Below are 22,035 nucleotides of genomic sequence, written 5' to 3' on the forward strand. Positions count from 1 at the left end.
AAAGCTTTGTTTTCCCTGACTGCACAATTTTTTTTTTAAGCATGAGAATCTCAGCAGTCAGTCAGTCAGTCACTAAAACATGAGGTGAATAATCGATGTTGTTTTTGCATCCTTGGCTCAGAACACCGCTTGGGGCATTGGAGGAATTCTGAAGCACAGCGCTTCTTAATTGAGCAACCTTTCAGTAACTTCCCAGAGACAGCTAAATTCAATCAGTTCACTCTTGTTGAGTAGAATATGGAATCTGAAACAGCAATTAGTGTAAACTGAGCCAGTGAATGGCAGCGCTGGTGTCGGTTTACCCACAGCTCATTAGCCCATAATAGAGATAATATATTAGATTGAATGATGTCCAGCAGGGATACGTGCATACCTTATGAAGCTGGCTGATGTAGTCCAAGCCTCCTCCAGCCTGAGGGCCCTCCAGTTTTTCCACCATGGCCGCCATCTGATGTAACTGAACAGAGAACTCGCGGTCGCTCTTGGCTCTCTGGGTCATCCACTTCTTCATCATCTCCATGAGCCGTAGCTCAGAGTCCTGCAGTCGCAGCAGAGCAGCATGACCCTGATGGCACCACAGTTCTTCCCCAAAACCCATTGTCCCACTGGACGACAACAGTCTAGAGGAAAACAGAGACTTTTCAAAGGCAGCTCTGAAGATGTGGACACTGAATGTAGGAAAGTTTTTTCTTTTTTTGTTAAGTTAATATTTCTATACCACAACACTGCTGAATTCTCAATTCTGACTGGTCAGATGATGTTGACTAATTCTCTATAACAGCAGCTCGGACAGTAGTTCGAGCTGCAAGGCAGATGACAGGGTTACATTAATATGTTTTCTAATATGTTACTGTTTATGTAGTAAAAAAAATTACACAGGGACTTGTATGACATTCTCCCAGTTCCTTTACATTTTCTGACAAGGAAGGGTCTTCACGACAGACGGGTTTGTGCTTTACAGAATTTTGCTGTCTTGTTAACTTCAAGAGAGAGACTAAACTGGTGAGAGAACAACTGTTTATAGCTGTTATAATGTAAGTGATGCTACACAATGTTAAATGTAACTATAAAAAGTACAATGTTTCATTGTGGGCGGCACGGCGGTGTAGCGGTTAGCGCCGTCGCCTCACAGCAAGAAGGCCCGGGATCAAGCCCCGTGGCCGACGAGGGCCTTTCTGTGCGGAGTTTGCATGTTCTCCCCGTGTCCGCGTGGGTTTCCTCCGGGTGCTCCGGTTTCCCCCACAGTCCAAAGACATGCAGGTTAGGTTAACTGGTGGCTCTAAATTGACCGTAGGTGTAATTGTGAATGGTTGTCGGTGTCTGTGTGTCAGCCCTGTGATGACCTGGCGACTTGTCCAGGGTGTACCCCGCCTTTCGCCCGTAGTCAGCTGGGATAGGCTCCAGCTTGCCTGCGACCCTGTAGGACAGGATAAAGTGGCTAGAGATAATGAGATGTTTCGTTGTTTAATACATAAAAATTATTAGCATTGGCAAATTGCTGTGGTATTGGGGGGGGGGGACACTTCCAGAGGGAAAATAATCAACTTTAAGGTGGTAGCAGTAACTATCACCCCAGTGTTGATTATTTTTTCTCTAACAGCACACCCTGTCATGTTTTATTCCTTACATAAATGATTGCACTAATAGGCACCACATCATCTTTAGAAAAGTTAATATTTTGAGGTAAAATATCCCTTTAAAGGATACTACTTTTATTGTTGTTCTAAAATAGTAGAAAACATGAGCACCAAATGGTTTTCATTGGCTAACTCCTGATTCAGGAAGCACTACATAGGAGCTCAGCTTGTCCTGAAACAGATCAAACTGCTTGAACTGTTATGTAAACTATTAAAGAACAAGCATATGGCTGCTGGATTATTTTTACCCAAAGAACCCCTTGAACAAAACAGTAAGTGTATATACCATATATTTGGTCAGGTTTTGCTCCTGTTATAGGAATCATGAGAAATCATTACAAAAAGACAATCCCATTTATGTCTGTGACAAATATGAGCTATGTTATACAGCATAGCCAAAAGTTTGGGGACACCTCACCATCATATCCATATGGTGAGGCCTTCCACAAACTGTTGTCACAATGTTGGAAGCACAGGATTGTCTGGACTGTTTTTGTATGCCATAGCAGTACAATTTCCATCATCTTTAGCCGCTTATCCTGTTCTACAGGGTTGCAGGCAAGCTGGAGCCTATCCCAGCTGACTACAGGCAAGAGGCAGGGTAGACCCAAGACAAGTCACCAGGTCATCGCAGGGCTGACACAGAGACAAACAACCATTCACACCTACTGTCAATTTAGAGTCACCAGTTAACCTAACCTGCATGTCTTTGGACTGTGGGGGAAACCGGAGCACCCGGAGGAAACTCATGCAGACAACATGCAAACTCCACACAGAAAGGCCCTCACCGGCCACTGGGCTCGAACCCAGGACCTTCTTGCTGTGAGGAGACAATGCTAACCGCTACACCACCGCGCCACCCGCATTACAATTTGAATAAAGCAAACTCCATGAAGACATGTCTTGCCAAGGTTGACATGGAAGAACTCAAGTGGCCAACACAGGGCCCTGACCCTCAACCCCACTGGGATGAACTGGAATCTCAGTGGACGGGATGGTGGTGTAGCGGTTAGCACTGTCGCCTCACAGTAACAAGGTTCTGGGTTCAAGCCCAGTGGCCGACAAGGGCCTTTCTGTGTGGAGTTTGCATGTTCTCCCTGTATCTGTGTGGGTTTCCTCCGGGTGCTCCAGTTTCCCCCCGACAGTCCAAAGAAATGCAGGTTAGGTTAATTGGTGGCTCTAAATTGACCGCAAGTGTGAATGGCGTAATGTCTGTCTCTATGTGTCGGCCCTGCAATAACCTGGCAGCTTGTCCAGGGTGTACCCCGCCTCTAGCCCATAGTCAGCTGGGATAGGCTCCCGTTTGTCTGCGACCCTGCACAGGATAAGCGGTTACGGATAATGGATGGATGGAATCTCAGTGTTCTAATTCCAGTGTGCACCTCAGGACTCCTCAACCAACATCAGTGCTTGACCTCATTAATGCTCTTGCAGCTGAATGAGCACAAATCCCCATGGCCACACTTCAAAATCTAGTGGAAAGCCTTCCCAGAAGAGTGGAGGTTATTATAACAGCAAAGGATGTTATATTTCGAATAGGATGTTCAACAAGAACATCTGGGTGTGATGTCCACATAATTTTGCCCACATAGTGTAGCTTACTTAACCATCTAGTTATTTGGACTGCGGCAATATTATGAAGGTCACTGGTGCCTCATTTATTTATTTTTTGGGGGGAGACACCATGATTTTGTAGCTTTATTTTTCCTTTTCTAAAGTACAGCTATAAAATAAAGGAAATAAAATTTCCTGAGCTCAAGTTACTGTTTCTATGGAGTTTCTGTGCATGTTCTCCTTGCGTCTGGAGTTTCCTCTGGAATCTCCAATTTCCTTTCACCTCCCAAAAACATTAGTAGGCGGACTGGCTATTCTAAATTGCCCCAGATGTGAAAAAATGTGTCTACATGGGTCCCAGAAATGGACTGGCACCCCTTTCAGAGCGTATTCCCACTACACAGTGTTCATGGAATAGGCTTGGGATCGACCCTGACCAGAATAAAGCAGTTACTGAAGCTGAATGAGTGATTAAACAGCAGTAAGGATTCCATCCTGTGAATAAACAATGCTCAGGCTTATAAAAAGGATAATGGTATGTGTCACTTAAGTGGAAACATTTATGGTTATGTCACTAGACAGAAAAAAGTTTGTCATTTTCAAGATTTTACTAACTTATTGGGCTGGTGCAGGGTTTTGTTTTTCTGCCCTGGTCACAGACTTTCATTTTCCATAATTTCTGTATGTAAAAAAAAAAAAAAAGCCTATTCTGTTGGGGGTGTTAAAGACCGTGGTTGACCAGCTGCTGATTGTTAAGAATTTCACTTCCTTTAGGGTAGTTCTGGATTTAAAAAAAAAAAAAAAAAGGATATTGCGAATACACAGAATTTTCTTTATTACTGCATTAAGTTGCTGATATCCATCACTGTTAACCAATCCGAGTTCATACCCAACTGACTTTCCTCACACATTGCGAAACACAGACAGAAAAATACTGACTGGGGGTGATTTAATTGGGCTTTTCCCAAGACAGAAACCTGATGTCATTCATTTATTCACCAGACAATACCACATACAAAAATAGTTCATCCTAACATACAGTACCCTACAGTGTTCCTCAAAGCGCACAACACACCTGAACCAGGTGTTTTTGTTCAGGTGTGCCAAGAGCAGGGAAAGAGCTCAAACTTGAACCACCTGTTGCTTGGGATTGAGAAACAAACAATGACTGCTGCGCACACAATGTTCATTCACAATATCTATTCATTATCTATACCACTTACCCATCAGGGTCATGGGGGAAGCTGGAGCCAATCCCAGTTGACCTTGGGCAAGAGGAAGGGTCTGGAGAGGCAGACCCTGGGCAGGCCACCAATTTACTGCAACTAGGGCTAACACAGAGATGAACAGCCATTCACACTCACACCTCTAGGCAATTTAGAGTAGCAAGTTGACCGAATGCACATGTCTTCGGACCGTGGGAGAAAACTGGAGCGCAGGTACAGGGAGAACATGCAAACTCCATACAGAAAAGCCTCGGTCGGCCACAAGGTTTGAACCCAGAACCTTACTGCTGTGAAGCAACAGTGCTAACCACTGTACCACTGATTCACAATAGTAAAGCAAAAAACAAAAACCCTATAAAATGAATGGCGCTCAACATGATAATTTAAGGTGGTCACATAAAATGGTCAAGATCCAAGTCACTTTTTGACCAGGTTGAAGGATTGTGTACAGCAAGTGAACGTTTCATGAAATGCTCAAAAACTCACAATGCTAAGTTGTCCTACAATTAGATGACTGCTCGGGCAGTTGGAAGTCCTGAAAAGTACTGTAGATGTGTTTTAAGGAATGATATAAAGGGGCAGCATGGTGGTGTAGTGGTTAGCACTGTTGCCTCACAGCAAGAAAGTTCTGGGTTTGAGCCACAGCTTGCATGTTCTCCCCGTGTGAGAATGGCTGGACTGATCTTCATGAAACTTTCAGGATAGATGGGCATTGGTCTCAAATAGAACCTTCATTTTGGGGGTCATCTGGTCAAGGTCACAATTGTTTTTGTTGTGGCTACTGCCTCGTATAGAGGTGCTAGCCACTTTATCATCATGCTGTAAGAATGCAAGAGTGTAGCAATCACGCACTGTGCGTGCTCCGATTAAAATGGCCAGCGAGTGTATACAATTCAGTTCACCATTCGAAATAAATGGACAAAGACTAAAGAAATTGCTTTCAGACATGTTTATGCTTATTACAGAGGGAAAGTGCGTTCCACTGAGCTCTAGCGCAGGGCCATTTCCGGGAAATAAGTGTTTCAGTCATGGCGACAGTGCGTGTATGTCAGCCTCAGTTCGGAGGTTTCAGTTCTGAAAAACCTAAAGAGGTAAGAGTAGAATAATATAAAGTACAGACACTTGGTATATTTTACTTCTGTGATTTTTAAATTGTTCATTTTTGGATTACGCTTCATTTTTGTGGCTACTGCCTCATACAGTAAAAAAAAAAATATATATATATATATATATATATATATGCGCTATATTTACTGTATGGATATGGTATCAGAAAATTTTATTTATAGCCATATGTACCCATAGAGCACCTTTTTTTTTTCATGATATCTTCCTTCATATTCATCATAAGTGCTACCAGGCAAGGTTTGTTTTGCCTGCCAACACTTGTTCATGATTTAGATCTTTTAAGTAAAATGTCCTCTAGCAAGCTCTACGCCTTCCAGGAACAGGTGGCATTACACACATTTGACCTCTATTCAGCTAATTAGGTCACTTTCAATGGCAACAGTTTGCACCAGAAAAAATTTTGGGGTCAGAAAAATGGGGGTGAATCACAACACTTACACTTTATATTTGGAAATAATTTTTCAAACTATACTGGTTCTCCCCCTGCGAAGTTCAATTCTAGGTTGTAAAAACAAAATTTGGAGAAGTTCAAGGTCGTCAGTACTAATGCACAGCATTGTGTTACAGTATCCACATCACAGTGTTTAACACCATGACAAGATTCTATTGTTATAGAGTCTGGTAGAATATTAATACATATTTAGTTTCAGGAAACGGTGGCACGGTGGTGTAGTGGTTAGCACTGTCGCCTCACAACAAGAAGCTCCTGGGTTTGAGCCCAGTGGCCAACAGGGGCGTTTCTGTGTGGAGTTTGCATGTTCTCTCCGTGTCTGCGTGGGCTTCTTCCGGGTGCTCTGGTTTCCCCTACACTCGAAAGGCATGCAGGTTAGGTTAACTGGTGGCTCTAAATTGACTGTAGGTGTGAATGGTTGTCTCTGCGTCAGCCCTGCGATAACCTGGCAACTTGTCCAGGGTGTACCCCGCCTCTCACCCATAGTCAGCTGGGATAGGCTCCAGCTTGCCTCTGACCCTGTAGAACAGTATAAGCGGCGATAGATAATGGATGGATGGATGGATAGTTTCAGGAAACAGGTCATGTCTCAAAACAATGCAGGAATGCAAATTTTTTCCATTTTTTTTCTTGGCATGTTTGTTCATTGTCTGCTCATGCAACATCATTCCTATGCAATTTTTTTTCATATCATAGAAGCTTAATCTAAGGAGACCCTAAATTCCCATAAGGTTTTTTTTTTTTTTTTAAATCTCATCCACATCAGTTATTATCTTATGGGAACAAGTTGATAACTTGTTCCCGCAAGATACACATCACCTTTCCCATAAGGTTTTTTTTTTTTTTTAAATCTCATCCACATCAGTTATTATCTTATGGGAACAAGTTGATAACTTGTTCCCGCAAGACACATATCACCTTACAGTACTTTAAGAAAAAAAACTTGATTAGCGAAATTCTCTCCATTATATGGTGCCTGTGTGTATGTGAAGTCTTTAGAGACGCATATGAAGTTACAGTAAATAACTTGTGTGCACAAGATAGTTTGCTCCCACAAAATAAATAACTTCTGTGGCGGATGATGACTTCCTCCCATTACAGGCCTTTATCCAGAGTACAGCAGGACCCTAACATACCCACAGAGATGGGCAGCCTGGGGAGCAGATGCCTTGCTCAAGGGGACTCCAGCCAGGTCGAGGGAATCGAACCAGCAACCTTTTTGAGCCCAAAGCTGCTTCTCTAGCCATTAGGCTATAGCTTTCCCTACGAGATAAATAACTTCTGTGCACGAAATACAAAAATTTAAAATAAAATCAGTGGTTCTATAGAAAATTAAACTTGAGTAAAATGATATGGTGACTGTGTGCATGGGAAGTCGTTTAGAGACTCCAATGAATTTACAGCAAGTCATCACGTGGGAACGAGTTGTTATAACTCGTGTACACAAGATAAAATATACACGTCACCTTTGGGGCTCCACAGGCTACTAATCTACTCCAAGAACTAACTTTACTGTATAAATCCCTTATAAAAACAGCCTGCATGTTCCACAACAGGATGTTTAAGACAGCTGTGGGCTTGAACGCAGCTTCAGTCACCTGCTGTAGTTTATTCAGGTTGTTGGCACCTTCCTGGACTACAGCACTCTTTAAAGGTCTACAGTGGGATTGAAACGTGACCCTTCTGCATTAGACAGTGTAAATTATTTGAACTACACCACGATTAGACAGAGTTAATGATGTTCAGAGTCTCACCTCCTCGGATGTCTGGTCTCAGGACGTGTGAAGAAGGGCGTGAAAGTCCATTTAATATCACAACATGAACGGAGCAACAACAACAAAAACAACTAAACAGAAAACAACAGAAGGATTTGTGTTCTTCAGTACAGAAAGAAGTGTGATGTGAGAACAGCGAGCCGTTCACAGCTGGATTGAACAACACCACACCACTGTCCTCGCACACAACCGCAGCCGAATCCTAAAACGGCCCCCTATTGGACAGAGCGCGCTATGTAGGGCGGGGCCGCGTATTGTTTCATATCCTAGGGAGGAGGTGTAGATAGGGAGCAGGGAGCTGTTTGGGATTCGACCCATCAAACCACGGAAATGTTGCTCTGAAAGCAGCAAGAGCCTCATAAGCGCGGATTCAGAGAGAGTTTCTTCAAAAAGCGACGCTCTGATTCTTTCATAAACAAATTATTGAACGTTAACCTTTAAATCACCTGTGATGGGATCAGTTCGAGTCCGATCACTTTGTCTAGGGGCGTTAACCAAGTCTCTCTCTTCCTAGTCCAGGCGTCTTACACACTCAGAAATAAAACATAACCCCCCCCAAAAAAAAAAAACACTTTTCCTTTTATGCATCACCATGTATCACATCTGTGGTTTTTAATTAGCCCTGAATTGTGTGTTATGATGACAGATACAATAAATACTGCAATAAAATAAATAAATATAGCTTAGGAGATGCTCTCATTTTAATTTTCAGAGAAGTGACGAGCAATTAAATAATTTTTTTTTTTTTGATGACTCATCCTGTACTAGTCTTGAGCGCATCCAATTAAATGCTCTCGAGAGTGTACATGCCCCGCCCCCAGACCTCTTCGGCTCCACTGGAGTGCTGTGGTCACGTGGGTAAACAAACGCTGACATGCCTCATGTATTTGTTTGGATTATCTGTATTCATGAACCATCCAGCCATCCATTATCTGTAGCTGCTTATCCTGTTCTACAGGGTCGCGGGCAAGCTGGAGCCTATCCCAGCTGACTAATAAGTCGCCAGGTCATCACAGGGCTGACACAGAGACAACCAACCACTCTCTCACACACACGGTCAATTTAGAGCCACCAATTAGCCTAACCTGCATGTCTTTGGACTGTAGGGGAAACTGGAGCACCTGGAAGAAACCCATGCAGACACGGGAAGAACATGCAAACGCCACACAGAAAGGCCTTCATCGGCCGCTGGGCTCGAACCCAGGGTGTGAGGCGACAGTGCACACCACTACACCACCACAAAGTCTGAAATAAAGCTCAACAATAGTACATTATTGTGCAGCTTATACCCAGGTCAGACAGCAGGCTGCAACTAGTTTTCAACTACTTGCGTCTACCTGCGATAACAAAATAGCAGGTAGACATAAGACTGGTCTTGCGTTGACGCATGACAACGCAGATAATGGCAGTGTTGTAGAGGGTCTTTAGTAGAGGCAGGTTGACGCAAGTGGATCGCGATCTGTTCAGATTTCAGCGGCAATTCGCTTCCAATTGATGTGAATTGAGGTTTTTCACCCACGTGACCAAGTCATGTGATGCTGCCATTTTGGACGTCACGGCTCGAATCAGTTTGAATGCGAGGAAGGCGACAAGCGAAAAACAAAAGAAAAAGGCGCGAGATGCAGAAAACACCTTCACTATCCAGCGACGTAGGGCATTTACAGGGCGAGCAGAGGGAGAGGTATTTGCAAAAATTGAGGTTAGCAGGCTTAGAGAACGACGTTTACCTGCTTCCACCAGGATTGTTCACTGACGTACGGAAGTACACTAAGCCCTCGTCTTTACCTGACTTCGGCCCACATGATCTGTATACCTATGTCGTTAAAAACCCATCGCCATACACAGGTATTGATCTGAAAGCGTACAAGAGTTTGGATGCCTACAAATATTTTGTGTCAGGCTGGGTAACATGCCTACATCAGCGGGTCATCCCTGGAGCCGGTGGTCGCCATCTTATTACATCTAAGGTTTGTTCACATTTTCATTTACTTTCGGTCCTCAGGATAAACAAAATGTTATTAAAATGTCATTGAAATAACTTCTTAGTCTGTTGAGACATGGCCCGTTATAAATTTGCTGTTACCAGGCAATGACCAAAACTGTATTATTAGGGTCGGTGTCTGTTGTAGCAGTGTACTAGCAGCTAGCTGTTAGCACTAGCTAATGTCAACAACAGTAGCTAGTATGTTACTGTAGCAATGTTTACGTTCAGTCATTTGGATGACTGTTAAAACCTTTCAGTCTCAAGTTTTTCCTTTACTGTATTTACTAGTTTACTGTAATTATGATCCGGCAGCTATTTACACCAGATCCAGTGTAAATAGCTGCCGGAGCCGACGTCCCAGCCTGCCCGAGCGCACTAGCTCCCAGCCTGCCCGAGCGCACTAGCTCCGGCAAGCTCGGACGTCGGCTCCGGCAGCTATTTACACTGGATCCGGTGTAAATAGCTGCCAGATCATAATTACAGTAAACTAGTAAATACAGTAAAGGAAAAACTTGAGACTGAAAGGTTTTAACAGTCATCCAAATGACTGAACGTAAACATTGCTACAGTAACATACTAGCTACTGTTGTTGACATTAGCTAGCTTGACCTTCAAAATGGCGGACACCGGGGCGTCACGTGACCCTGTGACGTCAGGTGAAAAACCTCAATAGCAGGGTGACACATGTAGAGGCAGGCAGTCGCGCAACACTTGAGCGACCAATTGCAAGTTGAAGCAGATAGTGGCAGCTAGACTGAAAGATGATTTGCGATAGTAATCGTGGACACATTTTATCAAGTTTTTTTTTTTGTCCAAATTGCATCACTGGCAGTATGAGTAGAGCTATTAGCGACCCTCATTTTGGATTTGTTTACCCATTTCAGATCACGTGATCTCAAGTCCGAGGAGGTCTACAGCAGCTTGTCAAGCAACAAACATGCACTACAATTTACATGAACAAAATATTCCAGTTTTTGCTCTTATTCTGGAAAAAAAAAAAAAAACCCACAATATCCCTACCAAGCTGTTTACATGGCTAATAAAATGGGAATATTAATATTCCTTTCACATGCAGCTACATCTCTATCCCAGCCTTGAAAATCATTGTCTATTTGGTTTGTATATGACCAAAGGCCGTGTGTTAAAAGCTGCCATTAAAAAAAAAAAATTGAGATGCATGTTCCAGCTGCACCGTACGCATGCCCAAAGAATGTGCCTAAAACCTGAATATCATCAGCATATCTTAGTCAGAGAATGCTGAATTCAGGCCAAATTCAGAATATCCAGTTTGACTATGATGTTTACACGACCTGTATCAAATTCTCCAAATGTGGTCATATCCAGAATAATAGTGGAATGTTGGTGTGCATGCAAACATACTGATTTTTGGGTGCATTTTTTGGTGTTTCCCTTCACACTATTTCTTGGTGAGACAAAATGTTTTATTTTCCTTTGTTTTGCAGAGGGTAGATTAATTCAACCTGGCAGTTATGGTACTTTTCAGAGGTGTGTTTATACACGGTCAGGGACTCTCCAGAAGTAATTAATAATACATTCCCCATCACCCTGCAGCTCCATCACCATCTGCGCTGCTGACGGTTGACCTCAGCCCAAACATCGTTCATCTTATCTAGGATATTGTCCTTGTTAATGCAGTGGAGGATTTCTCACTCTTCTTTAGATTTGGTGGGGTGAACATTGTTGGCCATTATGTAAATCAAACAGTTCCTGTTTCAAAAGGAAATACATCAACAAACAGAATCAAATGACTATTCTCAAGCTATTTCATTGGGGTTTTAAGATCATATGCACCTTAAACCAATTTTGCAAGTGTACTATATTCACATTTCTCAGTAAAATTTATAAAAGTACAAAAGATATACTGTACCTCCACTGAGACCAGGAAAAGTAGTTTGGTATCTGTTTCTGACTGCAGTGTCCTTCAAAATATATCATGATTTACAAGATTGCTAATTTGTTCAACTGGGTTCAGCTGTATGTATAATAAATAAGCTATAACATTTGTAATAACATTAATACATTTGACAGTTTCAGGGTGACTTACAGGAGGGGCAGAATCCAAAAGAGTCAAGAACCACAAATAAACATCAGGGTCGGATTAAGTGCTAGGATGCTACTCTGGCATATATACCAGGGCAGGGCAATATGACAATTTAAAATCAATATTGTGATAACCGTCACAATCTACTTTGAGATACTGAAGTTATGTTTTTATACTTGCATTTATTTAAAAGTAGTAAATGGCAGCAGTTTGGTCTCTGATTGAAAGTAGGGTGCGCAAGAATGGAAGTAGGTTCAAAACCTCAAAGATTTAAATCATTTCCATTCATAAGGAAATTTAATATCTCCGAATTTGTGACTAGACAATTAGATTAACGAGGCAACAATCCGATATTTGACGATCCCACTGAATCTGCTTAAATTATCTGATAGTTATACTCCTAAATAGAAGCAGCTTGTTGTTAGGTGTTAAATTTGTACTGAACTTTTAAAATTGTTAAAAAATATATATTTTTCTACATATGAAGAAATGTAAACATGATGTTGGGGTTGGACAGCGAGAACAAACCTTAGGCTTACAGCAAACCAATTTTTTTTTTTAACTATTTGCAATATTCTTTAAAGAACATGACACTGATGTATGGTACCTTATGTTGAATCTCTCAGTCCAGAACTCCAAAGGAACAGGCAATTTTAAAAAAAGTGTACGTAACGCCTCTAAATGGGCGGCACGGTGGTGTAGTGGTTAGCGCTGTCGCCTCACAGCAAGAAGGTCCTGGGTTCGAGCCCCGGGGCCGGCGAGGGCCTTTCTGTGCGGAGTTTGCATGTTCTCCCCGTGTCCGCGTGGGTTTCCTCCGGGTGCTCCGGTTTCCCCCACAGTCCAAAGACATGCAGGTTAGGTTAACTGGTGACTCTAAATTGACCGTAGGTGTGAGTGTGAATGGTTGTCTGTGTCTATGTGTCAGCCCTGTGATGACCTGGCGACTTGTCCAGGGTGTACCCCGCCTTTCGCCCATAGTCAGCTGGGATAGGCTCCAGCTTGCCTGCGACCCTGTAGAAGGATAAAGCAGCTAGAGATAATGAGATTAGATGAACGCCTCTAAACCTCACTTTTTTCCTTGTACACAGCAACAATCATTATGTTGATTGACCACTTGTTTTCGAACCATAGCCGATCCAAAAGGCCATAAATTGATGAAAAATCAATAAGATCAGCTGATTTTTATGGAATCTGCCGAGACGGAAGCGGAAGATCCAGAAGGGGTGCATGACGTCACGTGTGTAACAATTCAGGTACCAGTTTCGTTTCCATGTGCAGCAGTTGTTCGACCAGTCTTGATATAGAATCACGTTCTGGAGAGAGTTCTGATAGTGATTAGGATTCTTATATGTTGGGTGAAGGGGCAGAAGATTATCAAGGATATTCCGGAGTAAATGGTTATCTTTTCCAGCCCCCAAGATGAGAAACTGCCAGTTCACAACAGTCTTCCTCTGTATCGCATGAGATAGATGGATGTGCAGAACGCGGTGGTTACCTTTCTTCATGTTTTCCTGAACAAAACTAAAAACAAATCGAGTCTTGCAATATTGTAAATCTTAGAGCATTTAACATGTTTCAGTTAATAATTCATGATTGCGTGTGCATTTTTCTTCCTGTTAAAGTGCATCAGATACAAGATCAGAGGTCACGAGCATGTAAATGTTGCTCATAATCCTGCGTCTGGTGCACTGTGTTTTAATAGGGGAAATCAACGAAGTGTCTAGACGTCAGATCAAATATTTATTAAATAAATGGGTCTCTTTTTGCTCCAATAATTCCCATGTGGTCGTTCTAGTGGTGAACTAGATTATTAGTAGGAGATAAAATTTGCCTGCTTCGTTTGCACCTCCCCCCCTCACTGTCGCTTTAGATTAGTGTCATTTCTCAAATTCATGAACTGAATATCCCATTTATGAATTTGAACATTCAAACACCACAGCACTTTCACAGCATTATTTTTGCAAGATTCCAACAATATCCAATTTCAGCGAGTAAACAAGCACGGAGTCAGATGAACTGAGGTTCCATGCGACGTCATGCGAGATGAGCCCTGGGGCACGGCTGCCTTTTTCTGGGATCTGGAAGCCACAATTTATTGCTAGTTTTGTGCTTGGTGATAAAATGAATGTTTCTCCCCCTGCTTTATTAATTCATTTTGGTTGTTACCAATTACATATATTAATTTTAAAGCATGACAGTAAAGCATTACATACACTTAAAAAAAAAATCTAAAAATGCATCATTGCATTAAAATGCATTCCAAAAGCTCTTTGGAAATTTTCAAAAACATTTGCAGAAACACTTTAAAAGGTTCTGCCACTTCTGCTAGGTATAGCATGCTGCGTTATTGTAAAAGTGGTTGGGGTTTCACATGCCATTTTTGGCGTTTCCATTACATGTTCCTGGTATTAATAGAATGCAACAACTCGAGTAACACAGCAACTGCACAAAAATACACAGCTTGGAAAAATGATTATGAACTGCAGCTATGCACCCAACATCATGCTTTAGTGCTGTACATGAGTGACTCATTGTCTACACTGGCAAGTATTTTTTGGGGGGTGGGGTGGGGTGGGGTGTCTCTTTGAGAAGGAAGAAAACAAGACCCAACATTATCTATGCAACTGCGAGTCACCTCATAGGTTGTATAGATGTACATAAAAAAAAGCAAATACAGAAACTAAATTATTGTTGAGGGTCACTCACACAGGATAATTATCTTACGATTCTATTAGAGTAAAAGAACAGAGGTTTAAATACACAAGAGACACCTGTCCTGTAAACAACTTGGACATTGTTTACTGTACAACAATAACCACAGTTCAAACCACATCCGTCATTGCTCACTATCTAAACCTATATACAGACACTTGCATCTTGTAAAGTAGTACAGAAGTCATGAGTTTAATTTCACTTGGCTATCTTGCTCTTGCAGCTAAGTTACTTTTTTTTTTTAAGAAATATTTGAGTCATCTTGGCCACAGTAAAGCACGTGAAAAGTCTGACCAAACAGTGCTAGAAGTAAAGAGGTGACTTCATAACTTTGCATAGATCTTTATTTTTCATAAATCTATAATTCATATATTGACATCAATTAAATAAAAAGGAGAAAACAATTAAAAAGGCAAAATCTTTAAATTACATGAATATGACAATGCACAAAAATAGGTCTTATTTTATATTAATGTAGTAGTTGTTTCAGATATATACTAATGTCTTTCAACAGGACTTGTTAACTCTTCAAGCTGGGCACAGGAGAAGTGCATGGTGGAAAACAGGTTTGGTATGTGTGTGAGAGAGACTCTACTGAATCTGTCAAGATCACACCCATCGTAAAAGTTAGAATGAAAATAATTCCTATTTATCAAGCGAGTCTATCCTGCAGTTTTACTCGCCTGTGTAGCGTGCACATATTTCACGTTCCTGTCTTTGGTCATGCCTTCCACAAAGCCCAATAATCCTGCAGGACTCTGTGGGTGCTTAATGCTTGGTTTAATAAGACGACCTTCATAAGAATAAGCCATGTTGTTGGTTTAACACCAGACCTTATCGTTATTTGAACACCACAGCCCAATACGGCACACATCCAGCTGAGTTAGTCTTACTAGCAACACTTACACTTAGGGTAATAATATGGAAAAATGAACATGGAGACACAACTCAAACATCACACTGGCAAGTGATAAGTTGCTGATGTCATTCCAAATTTGTCTCTTGTAGAATGGAGGTCTGCCATATTACTGCCTATTGTACTGATAAATGTGCAACAAAACAGGAACCAAATGCAGATACAAAATTATGACAGAAGGCAAATCCAAGGAATTCGCCACTTCACCATTTTATAACCAATTTACATAAATAAAAATGTCTCTTTAAAGGAAATGAGGTCCCCTGTTGCTTTTTCACCTGCTAGTGTGAATGTAGGATGAGGTCCGTCAAATCTTTCATCTCAAAGGGCTCATATTGTAACATTATATTCAGAATGGCAATAGATCCTAACTCCATCTTTCATTCAGTACTTCACTAAATTCCATTAATTATAATCAAAGTCTAAGTCACTTCATGTCATGAAGTCATTATATAGAGATGTGTGATAAATTTCCACCCCCCAAATAATCCCTCATGTTTGGAAATTAAGTTAGTGTTCATCAGATGCATACTGTTTAGTGCACTCTGACATTCTGATTCCTATAAATAATGCAGTGTGTATATTAATTTAAGCCAGACAGAACACACTAAAGAAAAAGCAAAGGAAAAGGGGAATTCAATCCAAAGGAAAACAAGAAAATGTGAATATATACGTGTCATTTACATTAAACTCGGAAAAGTGAAATAGGGTGTATTAAAAACAAACAGGAAAAAATGTGGAGAAAAAAAAAAAAAGACAACCCAATGACCATTTTGGAGGTAATGAAAACACAGAACGGGTAAACAATATTAAAAGTTTCAGTAAATTATAAATCTCCAAGGCAGGATTTAGTTGATGAATATTTAAAAGGATGGAAGGTCTTATTCTCTAAAAGAATACTTACTAACTATAATTAAAGATGTTCAACTGAGTAGATAAGGACTTCTAGAAAAATCCTATTGCTCTTAACAGTGCTATAATTAAAGTCAAGCACACATACAGCCTGAAAGGGGGGGGGGGGGGGAATATATATATATATATATATATATATATATATATATAGAGAGAGAGAGAGAGAGAGAGAGAGAGAGATATTCAGGGAGATGGTAATGCTTTTGACATGACAATTTAATATGTTAGAGACTGAACCTGAAGTGAAGGCTATTTATTTAAAAAAAAAAAAAAAAAAAAAAACCCACACAACACAGCACTATGAATTTGATATGGTACATATCATCTATAGCAGGCTTGTGGAAGAAGCAGGATTTTAACTAATCCAAACTGCATTCTTACACACCATACCTTCAAAAAACAAACCTGGCGGAGTTTTTGCGTTGTTACTAGAAGATGCTTGAAAAGACTGATGTGGTTTAAAAAAAAAAAAAACCACCCATCATTTGCTATTAAATGCTACAATTATTGAATATGAAAACAGGTGTGGAATCTCAAAAAGAGCCATCCATGACCCAACAGCCTTCTGTGCACACACAGGCACTCTCACTTTACTCTTAATTCAAAAAAAAAAAAAAAAAAAAAAGTATTTAAAACCCGGCTCTCAACACCTATATAAAACCACAAGTATTTCAGCATAAAGGGAATAGACCGAATTAGGCCAAACCATTACTTGGTTTGAGTAACCACATCACTCAAGGCAAACTGAAATAACCTGATGCCCAATTTAATCATTTCTCCAACCAGATTAATCTAGAATATTCTACTCCGATACCCTGCCTCACACAATAGCTGCATTGAAGTGTTCACTTGAGCCCTTGTAGTTTCATTCGCAAAAAGTCACTCTCTTACTGCCAAAACAGAACTCCCCATGTCCACATATGATATAAAGACAAATGAAACTAACATTCGAAGGAAGCAAAGTTGCCTTATCGCTTCTCAGGGTTCATCAGTGCAATCCTGAGAAACCCTGCTAGAGTTTCTCCCAAGGCCTCAAATGGAGTTCATTTCAGAGCAGTGCTGCAAAACTAACTTCAGGGAGTCGGAAAGAGAGCATGAGGTCACAGCAGTGTAAACTGCCTTCAAGAAAAAGAACAACGAACTCACCATTTGAAATTCTCTGCAGGAGAATTAGGCTTAGGGTCTGCATTGTGAATGTGTGCGCGCATTATTAATGAAACTATGCCAGGCTCGATAAGTCCCAAGAGAACATTCGGGGGGAGAAGAAGCATAATTTATATATAAAAAGGGGGCAACTTTTTGAAAATAACCCCAGCATAAGAGCACAATTCACAAATGATTCCCTATCTGCGATTAAGACTCAGACTATTTGGTCAGATCAGACACTTCTGATGCACACAATAAGAGGATTTCTTTCTTAGATCTTATTGGGCAATGCAGTGGGACTGAAAAAAAAAAAAAAAAAAAAAAAAAGAAGAGGAGACTAAATGACAATCATTGTGTTTATTGTGGCTTTGGAGAGTCCAGCTGGCAAGCTTGGAGACGATCTTTTTTTTTTTGTCTCATCCTCCAGCCAGTCAGCCATGGAGGCTTTCCTTTCGAGGCACCGAGGCCAGGTGAGCAAGAAAAGGGTGTGTTCAGAGTGGCCCTGACATTACAGCTCACCACTATGGGATGAGAAAACAAACAAACGGCAGGATCAAATCAAAAAGAAAAAGGGGAGACAAGCCTGTGAAAGACCGTATCTTCAAAAAGAATAAAAGAAAATAGCTGAGGAGAGGAGAGATAGAAAAAAGTATGTGAGGGAAAGGGTTAAAGAGCACTTTGTGTTTTGATGAAGGCAGTTCTCTCATTGTGGACGTCGAACTCGTCATTCTCAGACTCCGAGTTGCCCCCGTCTTCGTTCCACACGCTTGGGATACCCTTGTATGAAATGATGCCGTTGTGTGCCATGCCCAGGCCGAAGCTGGCACGCATTACGGATCCCACGCTGGCTTCAGAACTGTATACTTTAGTGAGGCTATATGAGCGGAACTGGAGCAGGCCAAACACCACAACAAAGGTGGCTGCAATAAAGGCACAGCAGAGTACTGCCACAGTGGCAGGTAGACTGGACGAGAGCTGTAGATTCAGGATACCAGAAGAGGCGCTGCCACGTGACTGGAACAAATCAGCATCAGGCGATTCACGCTGAATCTTCAGGTGCTGGCAGGTGCCAGCGTTTAGGTGGCTGTTGGGAGGGCATGAGAGGCAGTCCTGTGGCCCGATGCCACTGCAGGTAAGGCAGAGCTCATGGCAGGGTACACAGGCTGGATGCAGTCCAGGACCCACCTCATTATAGAAGGAAACCTCAGAGTAGGAGACTGATGCGAAGCCTGCAGGACACTTGCGTACACAACTCTGCTGGTACATGTAGAACCCGGGGTTGCACTCTGTATACAAGGAGAAAAAGAATTCAAATTATAACTGAACAGAGATGGAAACCTTGATATGGTTAAGAATATCATTTCTGGAAAAAAAAAAAAATTACCTTCATGTATAGTGAACGCTAATAGCAGAGAAACAGTAATTTCGTACGGACACTGCACCCCAATTCAGTTCCCATACTAAAAATACCCAGTCTACTAAATAGCAGGACTAGATAAGTGCTAGAGGAGATACCTGTGCATTGCAGCTAAAACACTAAAAGCAGTTGGTCAGGTTAATTAGAAAATATGACCTAGAAACCAAGGCCCCTTTAAGATCTTTGTCCACGTGATTAGCACATTTACCTGATGCCTAAAATGAGTACCATGTGTTTAACCTCTGTGGCATGCAATAACCTCACCATAAGAAGTATTTTAGTTAATAGGAAAACAGAGTTCATCAGGGTGAGGCAGAGGCACGTTTCATTCCCAGTCCATAATTCAGTCAATAATGGAACGAATGTAATGTGAAAATTTTACACTTAATGCCTGGTTGCAATTCTTAGTGGCACTAACAGCTCTAAATATTTAGAGAGGGGCTCCAAGTGAACACATTCGCCAACAGGCAGGCAAATAAGCGCAGTATACCAAACAGCATCCTTGTGCTTTGTTTGCTGAAAACAGAAAAATGTGGACTAGCTGTCCCTGAGAATTGGTATAAAAACCACCGAGCTACCAGTTCAAAAGGCAGATATCAAGGGTTATTAATATATTTTGCCTACTTTGAAAAAGACCCACATTTAAGAGGAATAGAAAGTGTATAGCACCAAAGACTCTAACAAAAGGTTTAGCCACAGAACACCTGCAACCAGTGCAGCATTATAAATCCACTTAAAAGGTATATTAGCCACATTTTTACTTCTTACTATTTAAAAAAAAAATGTAGAATTTGATAATATAGAACATTATGATGCATTTATTTGGCTGAAAAAGCTTGTTAAGCTTTTGAACACAGTCTGGAAAAAGACACTCCCATGGCTGCTTCGGTCACCTTCATCCCAGTCTGTTCAGGAAGGAAAACGTGGCAACATCCATGTTGCGTTTCCAAAAACAAAAGGACAAGAAACAGAGCAAAACGTGAAAACACCACTGGTATAATTTATGAGGGTAACAGTTTGGATGACCCACTTCCTTTAAACATAATTTAAAGCTGACTCCCGTTCACAGAACAATAACAGGCGTGATGGTCAGCTGAAACACTCATGTGATGTCATTACAGAGAAAAGTCAAGTCACGTTTATTTGTATAGCGCTTTTAACAATAAACATTGTCGCAAAGCAGCTTTACAGAATTTGAACGACTTAAAATATGAGCTAATTTTATCCCTAATCTATCCCCAATGACATGAAGAAGAAACCTCGAGCGGAACCAGACTCAAAAGGGAACCCACAATTAAGGATCTAATGCGGCGGCACGGTGGTGTAGTGGTTAGCGCTGTCGCCTCACAGCAAGAAGGTCCGGGTTCGAGCCCCGTGGCCGGCGAGGGCCTTTCTGTATGGAGTTTGCATGTTCTCTCCTCGTGTCCGCGTGGGTTTCCTCCGGGTGCTCCGGTTTCCCCCACAGTCCAAAGACATGCAGGTTAGGTTAACTGGTGACTCTAAATTGACCGTAGGTGTGAATGTGAGTGTGAATGGTTGTCTGTGTCTATGTGTCGGCCCTGTGATGACCTGGCGACTTGTCCAGGGTGTACCCCGCCTTTCGCCCGTAGTCAGCTGGGATAGGCTCCAGCTTGCCTGCGACCCTGTAGAACAGGATAAAGCGGCTACAGATAATGAGATGAGATGAGAGGTGTGTGCTCAACTTAATGAAATAAAATGTTAAAAAAAAGAATTTATTTTTCTTCATGTCTGACAGTCTAGACAGTGAAACTCTCAAAGGTATCAGTTATGCAGTGTTGCTGGTATGAGGTCAATGTGATTAAAACGGATACGCTCACTTTATTTTTGCTCAGCACTGCTTACTGCGAACATGAAAAATGGCCACCATAACGACAATCTAAATGAAGAGCCCGAAACATGCGTCTCATGCAGGCGGTGTACTCTCACCTGTTAACACGGGCACCGAAATGACCAGATGTTCCACAACTGCCACACACACAATGCAGCCAGTGTGGCCCAGAGGTTAAATGATGTCACACAGCCTATCTACTGTTTATTAAAGTAGAAAAAACTGAAAATATCCTATAAAATTTGGACAGGGAAATGTAGCAGAAAAATATCGTTTGTAAAAATAGACCATCCTCACTATTTTACAAAATCCTTCATTTCAAATTACTAGTGTGTACGCATATATCTATCTATATAGAAGAGAGGGTGTCAAGACTTTTGCAGTGTCTTATTTATATATACACACACTATCTATATATATATATATATATATATATATATATATACACATACACATATATATGCATACACACATTCTATATATATATATATATATATATATATATATATATATATATATATATATATATATATATATATATATAGAGTGTGTGTATGCATATATATGTGTATGTATATATATGTATACATACATTATATATATATATATATATATATATATATATATATATATATATATATACACACACACACACGTGTATATATATATATATATATATATATATATATATACACACACACGTGTATATATATATATATATATATATATATATATATATACACACATATATATATATATATATACATACACACACACACACACGTGTATATATACCCCCCGGCGGGGGGGTGGTATCCATGTCATCCTCAAGCTCGGGTCCTCTACCAGAGGCCTGGGAGTTTGAGGGTTCTGCGCAGTATCTTCGATGTTCCTAGGACTGCGCTCTTCTGGACTGAGGCTTCAGATGTTGTTACTGGGATTTGCTGGAGCCACTCTCCCAGTTTGGGGGTTACTGCCCCAAGTGCCCCCACTACCACGGGGACCACGCAACCCTTGACCTTCCACATCCGTTCCAGCTGCTCTTTCAACCCTTGATACTTCTCAAGTTTCTCATGTTCCTTCTTCCTGATGTTGGCGTCAGCTGGGATCGACACATCTATCACCACCACCCTCTTCTGCTCTTTGTCCACCATCACTATGTCCGGTTGGTTAGCCAGGATCTGTTTGTCAGTCTGGAAGCTGAAGTCCAACAGAATCTTGGCCCTGTTGTTCTCAGCCACCTTCTGTGGTATGGCCCATTGGGAC

General features: G+C 41.2%; 2 protein-coding genes across 8 annotated transcripts in view; both read right to left on the reverse strand.

Moving 5' to 3' along the window:
• fes (FES proto-oncogene, tyrosine kinase) overlaps nt 1-7,989 on the reverse strand; it is an 86,267-nt gene extending 78,278 nt beyond the window's left edge. For 3 of the 5 annotated variants that reach the window (XR_009656678.1, XM_060941073.1, XM_060941072.1), the window contains exons 1-2: nt 7,751-7,989; nt 374-620 (exon numbers count right to left, since the gene is read on the reverse strand). Coding sequence is in view for 4 of the 5 variants with exons in the window: in XM_060941073.1 (XP_060797056.1) it covers nt 374-598 (225 nt within the window). In the remaining variant the exon portion in view is untranslated. The remainder of the gene's footprint in view (nt 1-373; nt 621-7,750) is intronic. The other 2 variants (XM_060941071.1, XM_060941070.1) reach the window with 1 other exon arrangement.
• A 6,866-nt stretch (nt 7,990-14,855) lies between these two features.
• furina (furin (paired basic amino acid cleaving enzyme) a) overlaps nt 14,856-22,035 on the reverse strand; it is a 153,650-nt gene continuing 146,470 nt past the window's right edge. For all 3 annotated transcript variants that reach the window (XM_060941075.1, XM_060941076.1, XM_060941077.1), the window contains exon 16: nt 14,856-18,789. In XM_060941075.1, the coding sequence (XP_060797058.1) occupies nt 18,170-18,789 (620 nt within the window). In that variant the 3' untranslated portion in view covers nt 14,856-18,169. The remainder of the gene's footprint in view (nt 18,790-22,035) is intronic.

The sequence above is a fragment of the Neoarius graeffei genome, chromosome 15 (assembly GCF_027579695.1).
Source record: "Neoarius graeffei isolate fNeoGra1 chromosome 15, fNeoGra1.pri, whole genome shotgun sequence".
NCBI lineage: Eukaryota > Metazoa > Chordata > Actinopteri > Siluriformes > Ariidae > Neoarius > Neoarius graeffei.